Source organism: Ceratosolen solmsi, unplaced genomic scaffold (assembly GCF_000503995.2).
Source record: "Ceratosolen solmsi marchali unplaced genomic scaffold, CerSol_1.0 scaffold56, whole genome shotgun sequence".
In the NCBI taxonomy this organism is placed as follows: domain Eukaryota; kingdom Metazoa; phylum Arthropoda; class Insecta; order Hymenoptera; family Agaonidae; genus Ceratosolen; species Ceratosolen solmsi.
The window spans coordinates 5,042,089-5,059,838 of NW_011948425.1; the positions used below are offsets into that span (position 1 = coordinate 5,042,089).

Here is a 17,750-nt window from a genome sequence, read left to right on the forward strand (position 1 = left end):
AGCAGGACTCTGTTGCCGACCTTGTACTCGTTTCTGAAGAGCGAGGTCGCCGCACAAGCGTAATAAAAGTCCTCGGACGAGTCGCGCTTCGTGACGTTGCTGAACCATAGGTTACCCTCGGGGTCGAGGGTCATTCGCGAGTTGTTGATGGACTTGATGCTGCCGCCCGTGTCCTGGATGAGCCAGTAGACGTTTGGCTTGGGCCAGCCATCCGGTGGCTGACACGTCAGCTTGAATGGATCACCTTCTTGCACGCTCAGGCTCATCGGGGTCTGATCCTTGAAAGAATTCAGCTCGGCCTTGCGCACGAATACGGAGTTGGAGGTGGCGGTACCCCATTCGTTTCGCGCGAAGCACTGGTACTGGCCGAGATCCTCGTCCCGGGGTTTAGAAATTACCAAGGTACCTCGACCGGGCTGCTGGGATATACGATCGTCGTAGGCCTGCCATTTGAAGTCCTTGCCATTTTTTATCCACTCGTACCTGTATACTCACACCATTATATTGCAAATTGATTAATTTCAAGATTGGGATTTTTTGGTCTTTCATTTAATTTTTATTTTATGTTTTTAAATATTAATTCTTATAAAATGGTCGATAAACAATGGCAACTTGAAATCGCGTAAGAAATCGTTTTCTGTTTTTGTTTTCTTTTATCTCTCAAACGTTGCTTTTTAGATAATTTTACATTCTTATTTGAATGTTTCGCGAGTCGTTATATTTAGATATGATAAGATTTATAATAGTTTCTTTTTTTCTTTTTTTATTTATTATTATTATTATTATTATTATTATTATATGGTCTCACTGTGTGTAAGCGTCGTCAGAGCCATCACCGGCCGCATGACATTGCAGATTATTTTCAACATACTCTTTAACGATACGGATTACAACAGAATATCAACACTATTTATTACGGCTCGTGATTGCATAAGAATTAATTTTTTAAGCATTTGAAATGAATTTGAAAAGATTGTAATCCTCATCATTGCCCTTTCGTATAAAACAATTAATTATTTTCTAGTTCAAGTGATAATTAATTTAATATTCACAATTAGATAACTGCCAATATCATGAATGTGATATAGAATTTTTTGGGCAAACAAATCGTTAGGTTCTAATAAAATTAAATTTCTACCATTCAAACGATTAAATGTAATTAGGAAAACATCAAATTTCATTAGCATCAATGATGGAGAAAGAAGAGCGAGCATAGCCATGGAGAATTGACCACTCCTTTGTAGGAGAAGGGAGTATACGGCACACAAGTAAAGTAGTATCGTTATGGGTGATGGTTGGAAGTTTAAACTCTAAGCAGAGACTATGAGGTCATCCAAGTAATTAAGACCAGTTGCTTTGGCTTCGCTGTAATGTAGCTGTAAGTTCTTAGTAGAGTAAGGCGGAATCTCGCGAATGAAAGAGTTTTCGAGATGAATGCACCAATTTAAATTCCGGTCAATTGACATTGGTCGTAATTAATGAATTTATAATATAATCAGATACGGTTAATTAAAACATCAATTGATTATCTTCATCTTTTATGGGATGTATTGAATTATGCTTACGAAGGTGCTGGTTCTCCTTCAGCTTCGCACTCGATAAGGAATGGCTTTTCATTTTCATTTATGTTGATCTGCGCTACTTGAAACAGTAATTCATCGGTAGGAGGCTGCTTCGATATCCTTGGTGGAGATTGGGCTAAAACAATTATCGTTGCAATCAGGGTAAGAGATGCAATAAATTTTGATCCAACGCTAAATATTCTTTACTTCTACGTTCAAACATGATATCCGTATCATTGAATACTTTGAAAACTTTTTTTTTTAGATAAGATAACTAGCATGGCTCGATAAAATTATGTTCATTAATCATCATTTTACTTTACGACTCTAGAGTGATAAATTCAGCTTCTTGAATTATAAATTAAGAGAATGTGAACTTCAACATACTTGTTATAATTAAGATTACGCATACTTCGATGCAACCATAGTTCATTATTTCTATGAGAGTTCTATCGTTGTATCATTATTTTACAGTATCCACAGAATACAGAATAATTCAAGTGGAGAAACGTCTTTGACAAGCGTACGCAATGAAATGGAAAGAATCCGTCATTAATAAAAATAATCAATGACAATTATACTCACTTATAGCTGCTGCATGTAGCACGAGCGTAGTCACCACGCACGCCGCAAACCTCATCTTGATGTGGTAATCGTCTCTTATTCTCTACCTAAAAGGAAAATACAAATTCATATTACAACAGTGGGAGTGAGTGGAGTAAAAAAGCTAAGCTCTATTAATAAAGTTGAATGTAGCAGAACAGTAGCGATCGCTTAAAGAAGTGGATAAGCTTTAGCCAGCGAGTCAAAAACAACTAGACAAGGTCAAGGAAATGATTTTAACTTGAGTAGATGTGCGACGGACTTTGACAGAAGTATACTCAATCTCTGACGGTCGTTTAACAATGTTTCTTTAATATGAGAATTTTAAATAGATCAAAGAAAAGATTTTATCCTTGAACTTGTGCGATGCGGATGACAGTTATTATACACAAAATTATAAGCGAGTCGGAATGTCATCATAATTTCAAAGTTTAATATACATCAAAGGCGAGGGTGACTAACTATCACAGACGCTTGAATTCTCATAAGACTGTCACGATGGGGTTGGCTTAATTTTAACACTCGCAATAAGTACTTTTTTTTAATGGTTACCAACACATGCAATTGCGCTTAAAAAGCAATTTCAAGATTATTAGTAAACAGTAGGATACCAATCCATTATTATTTAATACGAAATACGTGGCCCGGAGCGGCGGTGGGAGGGGGGGGGGGGGGGAGCACAGGGACATGTTGTTTATGAATAAAATATGAATTTCGGTAGTAATAAAGTAGATGTCAACGTTCTTGGATTACACAATTGCATCAATGGGATAATGAATGAATCACATCTGTAAGTAATAAACTTGGCTGACTTGAAGGCAGAGGATCATAAACAAACAAAAGGCGAGGGAGTTATCGTAATTTATATAGAACCGAGCCCCCTTAACGGGCTACCAATTTAATTAAAGTCGAATAAACCAGAGCTGAGCGGCTGGTGAGTGAGTGGGTGGGTGAATTGGAGGGAGGTGGGGAGGTGAGCTTGGCGCGGTAGTGGTAGTGGAGAGGGGCGGTGGCGGTGGTGGCGGGGACAAGGTAGGCGCCAAGAATTACGGTCGAGAAAAATGAAATAAACCCATAAAACGACGATGTAAAGGCTAAGCCAGGCGATCGAAGGTAGGCTTCGATGGCGATAACCTTGCTAAGGTCCCTTTCCCTCCCGCCCACCGTCATTCTCTGTCGCTCTCTCACTCTCTCTCTCTCTCTCTATTAATTTATATTGGCGCGCGGATCTAACCACAGGACTAAGAACCGTTTAGACATGGGCAGCATAAGGTATCCGTACGATCGACCAAACTCGTTTTAATGCCATTGCCCGTGAGCTCGTAGCTGATGTCATCGTTGCCTCGCCAATTACAAAAAGCCTTCGTCCTCGAAAAAGTGACAGCATCGTACGGAAATAGAAATCGTCATAACGATAATTACAGCGCGCAGGGGGACCTTCACTATTTCTTCTTGTGTCCTGGCTTCTCTGTAGTCCTACGATACGATTACCTGCGCGGGTCATCCTCTATGGAGTACGCAATATTTCAAAAAATGAAAATGAATAAAGAATAATAGGACATGAAAGATGAAGAAAAAGATTCAATGGATAAGGACGACGAAAGTTTCAAGCAACTTATTTTTACGTACGGAAACGCATACAATAACGGACAGTCCGATTTTTTTTTTTTTTTTTTTTTTTTTTGTAGAATCCACGAGTTTTTAGTTTTTAGATGAGTCCCATGCTCGGTCACACGGGATCAGAGGCGTTGGCATTTCCCGTCTTTCATCATCCCTCCCTCCTAACGCCGGCACACGACCGCTTGCTTTCGCTTGTTCACTCTCTCTCTCTCGCTCCTGCTGGCTTGTTCCGAACAATACAATAAATTGAAGCGAGGCGCGTGTCTATGGGGCTTGGCGCACAGTTGCTCCCCGTGTCTCATTCTTTATTTCGTCCAGCAGTTCTTCCTTCTTCCTTCTCCTTCTCCTTGCCCTTCTCTTCGCGGGAGCGCAAAACGAGAAAGCCACGCCGCTCGACAGAGACACTAGGAGGGTGAGTGGGGAAGGGGAGGGGCGAGAGAGAGAGAGAGAGAGAGATACGGGAGAAGCAAGAGTCTACGTACAAAGTACGCGGAAAACGACGGCCAACACCCGTAAACACGTAAATCATGGCGAATAATAGGCCGTCCGCTTCCTAGAGCCGAGGTGTACGTTGTCGGGCAGAGGCAGGCGGCGGCGAGTGACTGGACTCGCGGATCGATCGCCACCTTCCGCGTCGCACTTGTCAAACTTGGCCTCGGGCGCGGCACGAGCCGGACTTACCCAAAGAGCGCCGTAGCTGCTGCTTGAGCTCGCGCGATCGTCTCGCTCTCCCTTCGGACCGCCAGGTGCTTCCGAGGACGAGATGAGAGAGCGCGCGCGCGCGCGCGATCCTGACGCTTCCCCGCTGTCGGCTGCGCGCTTCACGAAGCCATCGTCGTCAAACCACTGACTCGCCCTCTCGATTTCGCCACTCCTCGCGCGCGGCTCGCTGCAACTGCTGCCAGCGTCGTCGGGTGGCGAAGGGCGCGGGCGGACAGAGCTCCCGACACGGTGGCCGGGATGGGCTGGAACGGGATGGGGAGACGGGCGGAGGGGTCGGCTACGGCGTAGTGGCAAGCGGGGGAAGGGGCTAGAGGCTCCGCAGACAACAAGCAGCGCGTGTCGAGCAGCAGCGACTCACCGTTATTCGCGCGGGTCGCGCACCTTCCCGTCGCCGCTCTCGTCACTCCCGGACGATTCGGAGCTAAAGTGTGCGCTACGTCTACTGGCGGCAACGGCAACGACGTCCACTGCGCGTCGACCGATGATCGCCCATCTTCGTCGCACCGGTGGCGATCAGGGTGCGGTAGCGGCGCGAGGTGGCGCGAGGTGTCGCGAGATGGAAGTGGCAGTGATGGTGGTGGTGGTGGTGGTGGTGGTGGTGGTGGTAGTGATGGCAGAGGCGGCAGCGGCGGCAGCGGCAGCGGCAGCGACGACGACGGCGATCTCTCCTCTCCGCTTCACCACTCCACTCCAGCCGGGAGTAGCGTCAGGTGGTTTGCGTGATCCTGTCGTTCCTAGCTTCGTTCACGGGGTGCGTGCGCATCGCGGGCACGCGGGTCTCCTTGAGCTCTCGGCGCGAATTTACGAACATCTGTCGCCGCCTCGCCGAGCCGCTACTTTGATAGTTACTTTGGCATTCGGCGGCTAAAGCGCCGCTACGCGGACTTGATCGATGTGCGCCACGACGGCGAGTGGGAGTTGCTCGCGAGGTGGAGGCAGAGCCTTTGGCGACTTTATTAATTTGGCGTGGGAGGGCTGGTGCTTTGGTGCACATCAATTGCGTGACATTATGGGAGGACATTGGTATTTTTTTGCTGGATAAATGATTGTTTTGGGAGCAAAAATCGTGAGGTATAGATGGGGTCTGTTTTTATTTTGGCGACTAATAAAACATTTCTTTTGCTTTGGGTTTGTTAGCCGTTTAAATACTTTTCGGCGGCGTAAACAATGCGAGCGCAGCAGTGTAACGGAATGGATCGAAATTTCATTTAACGTGTTGCATAATATTAAAGCCACTGGGATCGGGGTCAAAGAAACAAGAATAAACAATCCGTACGTGTAAAGGCTGGTAAATTATATAGATTAGAGATATTTAGATGTTTCGGTTGCTAGAATAAATAAATAAATAAATAAATATATATATGTGTGTGTGTGTGTGTGTGTGTGTGTGTGCGTGCTGCTTTGGCATTCGGCGTCAAATATGCATGCATGTATGTATGCATGTATATATGTGTAAAGCAATAAACTCTTAAACAAGAGCGGATCGAATTTCAGTGTTGTCGATCGCCGTTACATTTAGCAAAGTGCAATTTAAAAAGTTTAAAATAAACGATTCTCATACATTGTGGTGTCGTCTCAAGGTAATCGGTTCGTCCTTCGTTTCCGAGTAAAATTTTAATATAAATTCATTATTAGTAGAATGAGTGGATTAAGATTATTAATAGAAAGAGTAGATTAAGATTATTTATAGAATTTACCTTAATAATAAATCTATCTAACATTACGGCTAAATACGAGTATTACGTAGTTATTTATATTAAACATCAATATCTATGTGCCCGTATTTAATGAATCTTAAATATGAATTATATTAATGGTTATATTTATGTAAAAAAAAAAAAAAAAAAAAAAAAAAAAAAAACGATAAATATAGATTAGAATCAATGTTGATGATCATTGTCAATTTATTCCAATCGGCAAGGATATTTGTTTAGTTAATTTTGTATCATATTGTGCCCGAGATTCATTGTTTATACACATCCATGCATATTGACACCATTCGTATATTAACTATTAAAATGTTCAGGCTTTAATAACGTTAGAATAAGCAAGAAAGACTTCGTTCGTTGTTATTATAAATAATAAAAAGCTCGTTTAATCTCGCATGCATAAGTCTATAAACATTAACTCGTAATATAAAATTACAATAAATCGCAAGTATATATTGCAATGGCATTACAAGTATAAATGTAATAAGTTTTCTTCGTATTAATATTAAACAAACCATTGAGCCAATTAATTTTCAGAAAATTTCAAGTACGCACTTCATAAATGTGTAAAATTAAATTGAACCGAATTATGTAATGTCAAAGATCAGTAAAAAAGCTCTGCAATAAAAGTTCATAATCGAAGGAGCATTGGTTACAGCATTTTACTATCTTTATTCCAATAGAACTTAGCCAATAGAATTTAAATTTCGATAATAGGACTTTTATAATTATCGTTGTACGTTGGAAAATAAATCATTTACCATTGGCGAGATTGTGTACTACAACTGTAACGAAACCTCCTGTTAAAGCAAACGTTCGAATTATTTATCAAGCGCATTAATTATATAAAATAAATGGCGGTTAGAGTACCGCTTGACTTGCGCTATGTAAAATAATGTAACTAAAAATAATCATAATCCAATGGTCACATATGAAAAGTATTCAATGTACAGAGATCTCTTCTATCGCCTTACCGTTGCTTTAATTACTGTTATCCCGTAATCAGATGCGTGACTAGAGTATGTAGCCGACTATGCAGCATATTCTTAGCGAATATATGCATTTTAGTTCATGCGAATCGGAAAAAAATTCTTATATTAGATATTCGAACCTTTTATTATTATTGATATTGTTGTTGATATTTTTGTTGTTGTTGCTGTTGTTGTTATTGTTGTTGTTATTGTTGTTGTTATTGCTGTTGTCATTGTTATAAACTTAATAAATAATGTCAAATATTACATTTGTAATTTTAATGTGAATCTTAGCGCTTATTACTGCAGTATTATTATTTAAAATTAAATGGATTAGAAACAATTAGATGTAGAAAATAATTAGATGTAGATAGAAAAAGATTATTGCTACTCATTACTAATTGTTACTAATTGATTGTTAAAATTCATCTATCTATAATACCTTGTAAAATTGCATTAAAATAAATATGTTTCCATGATATCAAATGCATCGTGAGTTTTTGATTTTGTATGAGTATTCTTTTTATTTTTCACGTTTGTTTATTTGAATTAAAGAGCATAAAAACACGATGGCCCACTAAATATATTGATGTAATTTTTTGCAAATTCAATTTAATAATACATAAAATTGAAAGCAGTTTGCAAGTGTTGATTTAAAAAACAATCGTATAAAATATTATGTTCAAAATTGCGATATTCTTAAAATATTTGTGGAATTAATGATTTATTGCAACGAGTGTCTTGAGTGGAAAAATTTCTCCGTATACTCGGTTCATTTAAATATCTTTTCTAAAATAATGACATTTTAATCAAGTTTTGAACAAAATATAGTGTTTGTAAAATTTAATTTTCTTAGAACTGATTACCGATTAAGCCAAATGATTTTTCATATCACTATTATATATTATAAGAATAAATCGATGAAAAATGATGCTTTATATTATAAATTTACAAAAATCTATAAGTTTATTAACCTTAATTCTAAAAAAATACATACTAGTAGCTTACTGCATTACATTAGGGTAAAAATATTTTTTAAATATTTTTTTATTCTTTCTCTCTATCTCTGTTATTTAAGCAAATTATAACACAGGATCAAGATTCGTGCAAACTCCAGCACTTAATGAAAATATCTGAAGAATAGTACCAGGAAAGCGGTCCTCGTGTAAGGATGTGCTTCATAGCCGACATTCGTGATATGAAGTGAGGAAGACGCGTCGTTGACCTGACGTCAGAGTGCATCGAAAAGTCGCAGACGCCCTGATTTATTTTACCGAGCTCTTCTTCATGCGTGAAACTTCCGCAAGCCAACGAACTTCTCATGAGAGAAAAAGTTACTAAGCCTCGCCCTCGTATGCGTTGCATCTTCATTCGGTTATTTGGCTAACATTCAGAAAATCCTCTCCTCGGTCCGGCTTAATATATTTCAAATTCCATGGCATGAGCATGTAGATCAAGTCTAATGAACTCAACATACGAATACTCTCTCTCTCTCTCTCTCTCTCTCTCTCTCTCTCTCCCTCTCTTTATATTTATATATATATATATATATAGTACATATTTTTCGAATTCGTTGACGAAGAACTTTTAATACGAAATTTCGCGAAATTCATTCTAACTATTGGCTTCTTTACCGTATGAATTCTTCTTCGACATTAAAACTTTTAATGATTTACGAGCTTTTGCAGGCGGGATTTTTTAATGCACATACTACTCCGAGTATTGCTTTATTCCTATTTATTACTTCAATTCGAGCCCATAATTTTCAGTATACTTATAACATTGAACTTGTCCATTTAATCATAATCAATCATTTATAGCTAATTTTTTATCTGTTGTAAATTTGTAACTGCACATCTCTTGAATATTTGTCAACCACTGCAATCCTAACTGATTACAATTACTATTGCTTCATTATTAGTTATAAATGCAATATCCTGAGCAATTAAATGGTTAAGATTTTCTTATTTATTCAATTGTAGTATGCTTTGCAAGAGTTAAGTTTTAATTAAAAATAACGAGGTAAAGTAAAATAAATTGCAAGTGCTTAGTTAATTTAGAGTATGAAGAAGGAAGTTTCGCTTTGTAAAATGTATTTTTAATAGTGTGAGTGGGGCCATTGCTTTTAAATTCATTCGCTACTTTGGGATTATTTAAAATAGGTACTTGTAAAATCGATTATATATCTATTATTTATATTTTGGTATTCCAAGTTAATTTAAGAGTTAATGGTGGCTGGGTTATCTATACAAATATTAAAGAACATCCGATACGCAATTCAATAGAGTATATAATTAATATTTTTATTTTTGAAAAAATAATAATGAACATTAATGATATATTTACATGAAATTTATGTAAATATTAATGCGGTATCTCTCTAATGGTAGTTGAAATGATTAATTTTAAAACAGTACTTCATTGTCAATGTAATTATAATGATACGATCGAGATTTACAAACTTATTGATATTTTGCCTTGAAATATCGAGACGTTAGTGCATTACTTTCCGTTACAATTAACAGCTGTAACTTTATGTATGTTTAAATAGCAATTTTAAAACAGAGTAATTAGCTAAGAATTAAATATTCCTTTTTTTTATCAATTAATTTATACAATTTTATTACAAAGGACAAATTAAGCTTAAGAACTACCTAAAATTATAACATTAAAGTTCGACGAAGTATTATGAAAAACTTACACGATTGACAATGATAATAATTAATACGATGATGAATTATTATCTTACTATAAATCACAATTATACATTATGTAACTATTCACAAATGCATGAAATTAATAATTTATACAGGCGCACTTATCTTAGACTCTACAAATCGTTGACATTATTACATATATGATACATTACGGTACAAATTTTCAAATTTCCAGCGTTAATTGATTTCTGTATGTGCAATTTATTCAAATAATTACATCACTCGATACTGCTCTGGTTCAAGTTCGTTGATGTGCTTAAGGAAGAACGTTACTTTTACTTGCTCCACGTGTCGACATAATTTCATGGCTGCACTCGTTCGTAGTTTCATATGTTCAGTGAGAGAAGGCAAATTTAAGAGGAGGAATGCTAAGCCATCAATTTCCTACAATTACGAATGAAAATTTTAATTCAAAATTTACGCACAATAATTCTCCATCTCCATATTATACTAATGAATAACTAACTTACTTCTTGCTTGACTCTATATGCTAATTCTTTACAGTCTGTTGTTTTTCGAAGATATCGAAAGACATCGTCGACAGTCCAAAATAAAGGATTTGATTCTAATTTTCTAGTTTTAGGCCTTCGCTGCTTTTTTTGCATTCTTATATATTCCGCATCGGCATCCGATCCATCAGACTCTACGCTCGTGTCCCAATCTCTTTCTCTTTTACCAGATCTTGTGGTAGTGGTGTTTTGACTGGATTTCGATTGTAATTTACTACCCATAGAACTGCCAGGACTATCTATATTGCTATCTTTACTTTTTCTGTCATTAAAACTACTCGTTGAATCCTCTGAGACATTGCTCGATGGTAATTCTTGTTTAGTATCGTCAAATTTTTCTGCTTTCTTAAAGCCTTTTTGAATCATGATGTCCAGTTCAGAAAGTGGCTGTTGATCTTCATACATATCTTCTAGTCCGCCGGAAATATGTTTTGTCAGATCCATGGAGAGAAATGGCATTTCATCTTCTTGCTCAAATTCTTCGGTTCGCTCTTTGTCCCTGTTTGCCCATCTGCCTCTCCTTCTCTTACGCTTACCCCACGGTCGTGGTTTTTGAACCATAATACTTGTGTAACCTTTTGGCTTACCTCTCTTCCCAGTTCCTACTGTCGTTGCTAGACATAAAAATTAAAAGAAAAAAAAAACCATTAGAGTTGAATTATAAAAATACTAGTGCTTAATTAATTAATAATTTTTATTATTATGTATTTACTTATAAATTTATTCTTCGATGTCTTATGACATTTGTCCGGGCATTCGTTCTCTGGTACATGTAATGGCCCAAAAAGATTAGGACACACCATTAATTTTTTGCATATATTTCTGCAAAATTCAGTTACCATATCACCCGACGTTATAACAGCAACACTCGCTCTATACGTATTGTTTTTGTGTTTTGCTTTTAATACTTCTAAGTTATAACCAGGCTCGGGTTTGGTATCACACTGTAATACTTTTAATATTCTGGCACTCCTGTATCCAACGGATACAATCATCGATAAAACTTCTCTCATAACAAGAACTACTGGTCCGGGACCAACTGCTTTTGGAAGAGTTGCTAATTTACCTTTAGATATCATTGGTCCGGTAAAGCATCGATAATTAAAATAGATCTTTGGACACCATAAGGAAGAACGAGGTTCTGATAATGGAACATCTATAACATTATTTTTCTTTGTTGCTGTTGCATTGGTTTGCACCTTTTTACAAACTTCGATATAATCTTTCGGGGGCTTTAATGGATAGTGATTTGACTCACACCATCCAACTGGAAAAATTTGTAAGGAATGCATGTGTACAATGTGTGTGATTCGATTATCATTACAACTATCTAGTTTTAACCATAATAAATTATCAATAATCTTTGATATATGCGCTGCGCAAATTGCATTTTCATTTTCAGGATCAACTGCTTCTAACCTCATGCCACATTCAAATCCTGCATCGGCTGCACTTTCTCGTACGGTGAATAAGCTTTCATCGGCAGCAATTGCATTCGTTGCTTTCAAATAATCATCCCAATCAAATTCCTCTGACTTCAAAGTCCAGTTTTGCGGCGGTGTAAAACTACAATAAAATAACGCTAATAATAACAAAGCAAATACAGCAACGAGAAAAAAATAACAAAATCAAACCGTTTGCTTACCTGATATTTTTTTTCTTAGACCAATTAATTGGAAAAATATAGGGGTGTTCCGCAGTGCAGAGCCACGTATTCTTTTCAGTAGTATTGTATATGTATGTCTCATCAAAATTTTCTATGGAATCTCTGTTATATACATCAATATGAACTAAAAAATAAATATTATCAAATACTTTAACAACTGTTGCTGGGCAAAGTTTTGTTCTATCGGAGGGTGAAACTGCTTCTAACTTCATTCCTAATTTAAAATTATGCTGAGGATGATCAACACAATTATTAAATAAGTTTTCAGGTACTTTAAGGTCCTTAGGACCATTTTCCGTAAGTTCTTTCCATTCTTCATAAGAATGTGTATCGACTATTGAACTAGGCGGTTCTAAAAACCAGTTTGAATCTGCTTTTGATGCAAATCCATACTGATGCAAATGCTCTGAAGTACAAAACATCCAGAAATCTTTCGACGATGAATCTGGAGTATCGTATTGCAACAGAAGGCGTCCTCCAACATTTTCCTTAATCTGTAAAATTAATTCTCATTAATATTATTATTATAAATGTATGTAGCAATATTATATAACCTTTGTTTCAACATTATACAATCCCGTTCAGACCCTTATTTCCCATTGGCCTTGAAAACTTACCGTAGCAACCCATAATTTATATGGATGCCGGACATCGCTGACTTCAACTTTCATGCCTTGCTTAATTCTATCTACTATACTAAGTCCATCCTGATGATAAAAAGCAAGAAATAATTATAAATTAAAATGTATGGGCAAATAAAAATTATAATTTTCAATAAGAAAAAAAAAAAAAAAAAACAAAGACAAACTCTTTAAATTGCCATTACCCCTGCCAGCATTTCAAAAGGAATTGACTTTGCCGTGGTTAAGAATTCTTGTAATTTTTCAGAACAATCTGGAGATCTTTGAAGTACAATATCAGGTGGTTCAAGTCTTTTGTCATTTTTTACAGACCAGCCTAATTCGTGGGCAGCCTCTTTGGTCAAATTGAACCAAAATTCTAAAGATCTATCATCACCGCCAAAGTAACGTAGTCTTAATAAAGGACCACAAGCCATGACAATCGAGGCTACCCAATACACAGATTCGTCGTCATCTTTGGTGTTATTTTTTTTAATTGGAACCTCCAAAGACATGCCGATTTCAATTCCATTTTGTAATGTTTCCTCCACGTGTGGAAACATTATCTGTGGAACTTCCACGCTTTCTGTTGCATCAAGATAATCTTGCCAGAAGAAGCCATCTAAAAACAATAAATACTTAATATCTAAGTAAAAATTTTTATTATGTTACACGTACAATAATCTAGTGTAACAATAAGCATAAAAATGAATTCCTATGCGTTCAGCAATGGTCAGCATTGAAATTAATAATCAAGCAAACGATGATAAATGTTATGCAAGTGAGATATAAGTTTGTCCTAACTGTTCAGCAAATCAATAAAGACTGCTCAATACAATATTGCTAGTTAAACTAGAGCATATAAGTAGCTGCTATCAATTAAATATTTATCCCGGGCATCATTTGCACACAGATATGGCTATTTGTAAAGTAAAGAATATGTTTTTATCTGCTTTTAATTGTAAAATAATCCTCGATTTGATGAATTTGTGCATGAGAGAAGAAGAGGTGCCTTAAAAAAAAAAAAAAAAAAAAAAAAAAAAAAAAAAAAAAAAAATAAATAAATAAATAAATAAATAAAAAGGAACCAATAAATCCCATACACACAGATGCTTGTGTATAACGAAATTTTCATAAACAATATTAATGATCATGATTGCTTCTTCATGCACTCTTAGCGTAAATTAGCTGTAATCGTAAAAGCGTTTGGAATTAATTTACGTGCTCGATCTCAAATCGCAAGGGCCACGCATTTTGGGCATCGAGATCATCACCTTCTAAGAGGCATCACCTTCTCTCTACAAAGCCAAGCGGAATCCACGAGTTGGTCAGCAAATCGTTGCCACTTCCCCATCCTCGTGCATTTCGCCATTCGGCCAAATACTTTACATTTCAAACGTTCCACGCTTAAAAAAAAAAAAAAAAAAAAACAAAAACCATAAAGGCACTCGAGTCGAGCACGATTAATAAGGGAAATGCCGTGTGAAATAGAAAATCTCGTAACGCTGATAAATGCGTTATATAATGTGCAACGACGTCGACGAATGAGAAAAGCCGCGCGAAAAACGCAGTCGGAGCACAAAATTACGCGTTCGTAAAATCTAAATAGAAACTCGAGAGCAATAACTAATTGAAAATCTCACCTGCGTCGCTTGTCGACTTATCCTGCACTCGATTCTCCTCGCCCATTTTATATGCAATGCAATCCAGGCTTCCTTAATCGCCTATTCTATTATAATACGGAGCGCCGACGAAGAGAAGCTGAAACAGCGAAGCAAAGATAGGCCATACAAAATACGCTCTGCAATTTATATTGGAATGCAATATAACGACGATCGGTGTAATTAATACGCGCGCCTGACGATGCAACTAACACGTGTACATCATTAAAGTTTCTTATCTCGACACTTAGTGCTTGCTTATTCTGTAATTCAAACATGTATTTATTTACCCCCTGTTTTAATATTATATTATATGCCGAATGGGGTGATCAGGTATACGCCCATTACGAGGTACTTGGACGCGTGTGGTAGAATTTTATGGACATCGAAAGAGCTGAGGAGGAGGTAGTGAGAAAATTATTATGAAATCAAGCCGTGGCGCGACAACGATTTATAACAGTGTAGCAGCAGTGAGACCGACGGCAGAAGCTCGTAGCTGTTGGAGCTCTGAAAAGCCAATGTTGTAGATCTCGCTCGCTCTCGTGCAGTCCGGGCGCACAGTGTGCGTTTGTGTTTGATAGCTCTACGTGTGCTCTATTCCCTCTCGCTCTTGCATCCATTCCTCGTGCCCGCTTACCAACATTACCTACATATAAACGCGTGGCTGCTCTCTACCTTTCTCTCTCGGATCTGCCTCTCGACTTTCATTCGTTCGCTTCCTCTCACTCTCTCACTCTCTCTTCCCCTCAACGGCGATCCCACTCATTCTCACTCGCTCGCTCACTCACTCACTCACTCACTCTCTCTCTCTCTCTCTCGCTCTATCTCTATATCTATCTCTTTTCGACTTTATAATGCCTATGTGTATGCTTCATTCGTTATAGAGTGCTTTCGATTTCTAAAACTCGAAAATGTATATTTTGCAGCTTGCTTTGCCCCTCGTCAACCCCTCCTCCCATCAAAACGCCACGCCGCGGCACACGAACACGCGCGCTCACGCACGCACGCAAACATACATAAAGCGCGCGCGCGCGCGAACCGTAATCAATTCATGGAAAAGTAAACCAATCCCTTTATAATGCAATCTTAGCTACGAGGCTCTTTTTTTTGTACTTATAATTTTTATAAGTGAGAAAGAACTTATAAGATTGTGAATCATCGTCGTGTTGTAGTAGTTAGATTATGAGGACGTGTACTTTGTAACATTGTGTATGTGACGTTACACTTTGAATACGGAATTGCATACGAAATTTTATGATCTCGTTTTTCGTTTCTTTTACATTCCAGTTTACAAATCGACTTCTACTCACCAAATGTAATTCAAACATATTTATATAATGAATTATATTACTTCTTTATTATTTGATCTTACTTTTAACAGATTTTCGAGCTATCAGTACTTGTTTTGTAATATGTTGGAACGAGATTTTATCATTATCATTTTTAATAAGGTTACAATTACCGCAATTAATATAATATTCTCATTTAAATATAATACAATTATATATTTACACTTAACAGGCGTCCATTAAATACACAACCTAGAATTCACGTATCGCATGAATAATTAACAATTGGTAATGCCTAAATTAATTAATTAATAAATAAATTTGACAAAAGTGTTAGGATAATGTGTCGCTATAGTTATAAAAGAATAACAATAACAATAATAATAATAATAATAATAATAATAATAATAATAATAATAATAACAATAACAATAACAATAATAATAACAATAATAATAATAATAATAAATCTTACATAGGAAAAAATTAAGAAAAGTAAATTACCGTTGGCGTGAGAAGCGAAAACTTTGAGTTAAAAAATAAAATACTATTCATGCCAAAAATTATAAAAATGCATTAAATTTCTTTGACTTACTATTGCGTATATTCAATAAAAGTTAAACGCTTATTCGCTAACTGGGACTTTGTCCATTTAACAAAAATACTATTCAGGGCAAATTAACTAATAAAACAAAAACTTTTATAAAGAATAATCTATCGGACTACTCACAAGCAAAATCGATAACCGCGCATCTAAAAAGGTCAACGCGAGTCCGCTTATATACAATTTTGTCTCACCACGTCTATGTCCCCTTGTTAAAGAGAGAGAGAGAGAGAGAGAGAGAGAGAGAGAGAGAGAGAGAGAGAGAGAGAGAGAGAGAGAGAGAGAGAGAGAGAGAGAGAGAGAGAAGGGAGAAAGAGAGAAGAGGAAGAGAGAGAGAGAGAGAGAGAGAGAGAAGGGTGAAAGAGAGAAGAGGACGTGAGGAAGAAAGAAAGAAAGAAAGAAAGGAAGGAAAGGAAAGGATAGGAAAGGATAGAATAGGATAGGAAATAGGAAAGAAAAGGAAAGGAAGAAAGATAAAGAAAAAGAAAGAGAAACTCCTCGTAGCACACGCCTTTATCATCACTAGACGCTATCACATAAAAGAAATTTTTTGTTTTGTTTTTGTTTTGTTTGTTTTTTTACATTTTGCTATGTTAATTAAAAATTCAAAACTTCCTCGATTCGTCCTTAAATGAATGTAATTGCGAAATTGCTTAGGCACATCGTGCAAACTCACCTTACCTCGAGCGCAGCTTAAGTTACTTTTAATGGTAAACGAAAATTAGTGATGTAGATAAGGAAAAAAAAAAGAACAAGGCAAAACGCGAATTGTACCTGTCTCCAAGCACTATTAGCCTTTTGCAATCCCGCGTGGGCCAAAGTTTTCGTTTTTCCTTGTTTACGGAAAATTGCAACTGACGCCTGCGCGCAGTCTTGCTTACCGATGAAAAAAGCGAATTGCACTAAAATGCAAAAGGAGTAAACAAAGGCGCGGGAGAATATTCGCGCCTCTTTTTTTATAACAAACAATAAATTCGCGATGTTTAATTTGGAATGCCAGCTAATGGAGGAGTGCCTTGGCGACGTGTTGCTTTAACGTTTTTTCTTTTTTTTTTTTCCCCCTTTTATCTTTCTTTCTTTTTTTCTTTCTTTTTTGGCTTCTCCGTCCATCCCCCCCCCCTCCCCCAACCACGCCACTATTAATCGTCAAAAACGTTTAAATGCTAAACTTACTTGCGGAAAACGCCGTCTCGTTGATGCTGCCAGTTCGGAGCTCACCAGCTTGCCTATGGAAATGCGTGAGAAAGCATTACGATTTACGAATACTATTCGTGCATATTTTCCGGTCATGTTGGCAGCACTATGAAGGGAGAATTTCAGCAGACGACAATATTATATTTTTTATATTAGCTTTATAGTGAACTTTATAGGTTGCTTTTCACTTCTTTTTTTTCTTTTATTGTTTCTTCCATCGTAGGCGTGATTAATTATTTATGCACGGCGTTGCATATAATAGATGTAGGTACAATGAAAATTTTTCTAAACAGCCAACGTCT

General features: G+C 37.0%; 2 protein-coding genes across 4 annotated transcripts in view; both read right to left on the reverse strand.

Moving 5' to 3' along the window:
* The window catches only part of Nrg (Neuroglian), an 11,498-nt gene extending 6,478 nt beyond the window's left edge, over window positions 1–5,020 (reverse strand). Inside the window, 4 exon segments of the mRNA XM_011500445.1 lie at window positions 1–483; window positions 1,566–1,698; window positions 2,148–2,233; window positions 4,867–5,020. Of these exon segments, the coding sequence (XP_011498747.1) occupies window positions 1–483; window positions 1,566–1,698; window positions 2,148–2,202 (671 nt within the window). The 5' untranslated portion in view covers window positions 2,203–2,233; window positions 4,867–5,020.
* Window positions 5,021–9,949: 4,929 nt separating this feature from the next.
* LOC105362906 (scm-like with four MBT domains protein 1) lies at window positions 9,950–17,625 on the reverse strand. 3 transcript variants are annotated; one of them, XM_011500446.1, is made up of 8 exons: window positions 17,428–17,625; window positions 14,344–14,461; window positions 12,907–13,322; window positions 12,698–12,787; window positions 12,060–12,574; window positions 11,127–11,980; window positions 10,376–11,028; window positions 9,950–10,289 (listed from the first exon to the last, which is right to left on the reverse strand). In XM_011500446.1, exons 2-8 carry the CDS (start codon window positions 14,387–14,389, stop codon window positions 10,119–10,121), a joined length of 2,745 nt encoding a protein of 914 aa, XP_011498748.1. In that variant the 5' UTR covers window positions 14,390–14,461; window positions 17,428–17,625; the 3' UTR covers window positions 9,950–10,118. The 3 variants fall into 3 exon arrangements, with proteins under 3 accessions (XP_011498748.1, XP_011498750.1, XP_011498749.1); XM_011500448.1 differs by lacking the exon at window positions 17,428–17,625 and adding an exon at window positions 16,246–16,263; XM_011500447.1 differs by lacking the exon at window positions 17,428–17,625 and adding an exon at window positions 14,652–14,889.
* Window positions 17,626–17,750: the final 125 nt, after the last annotated feature.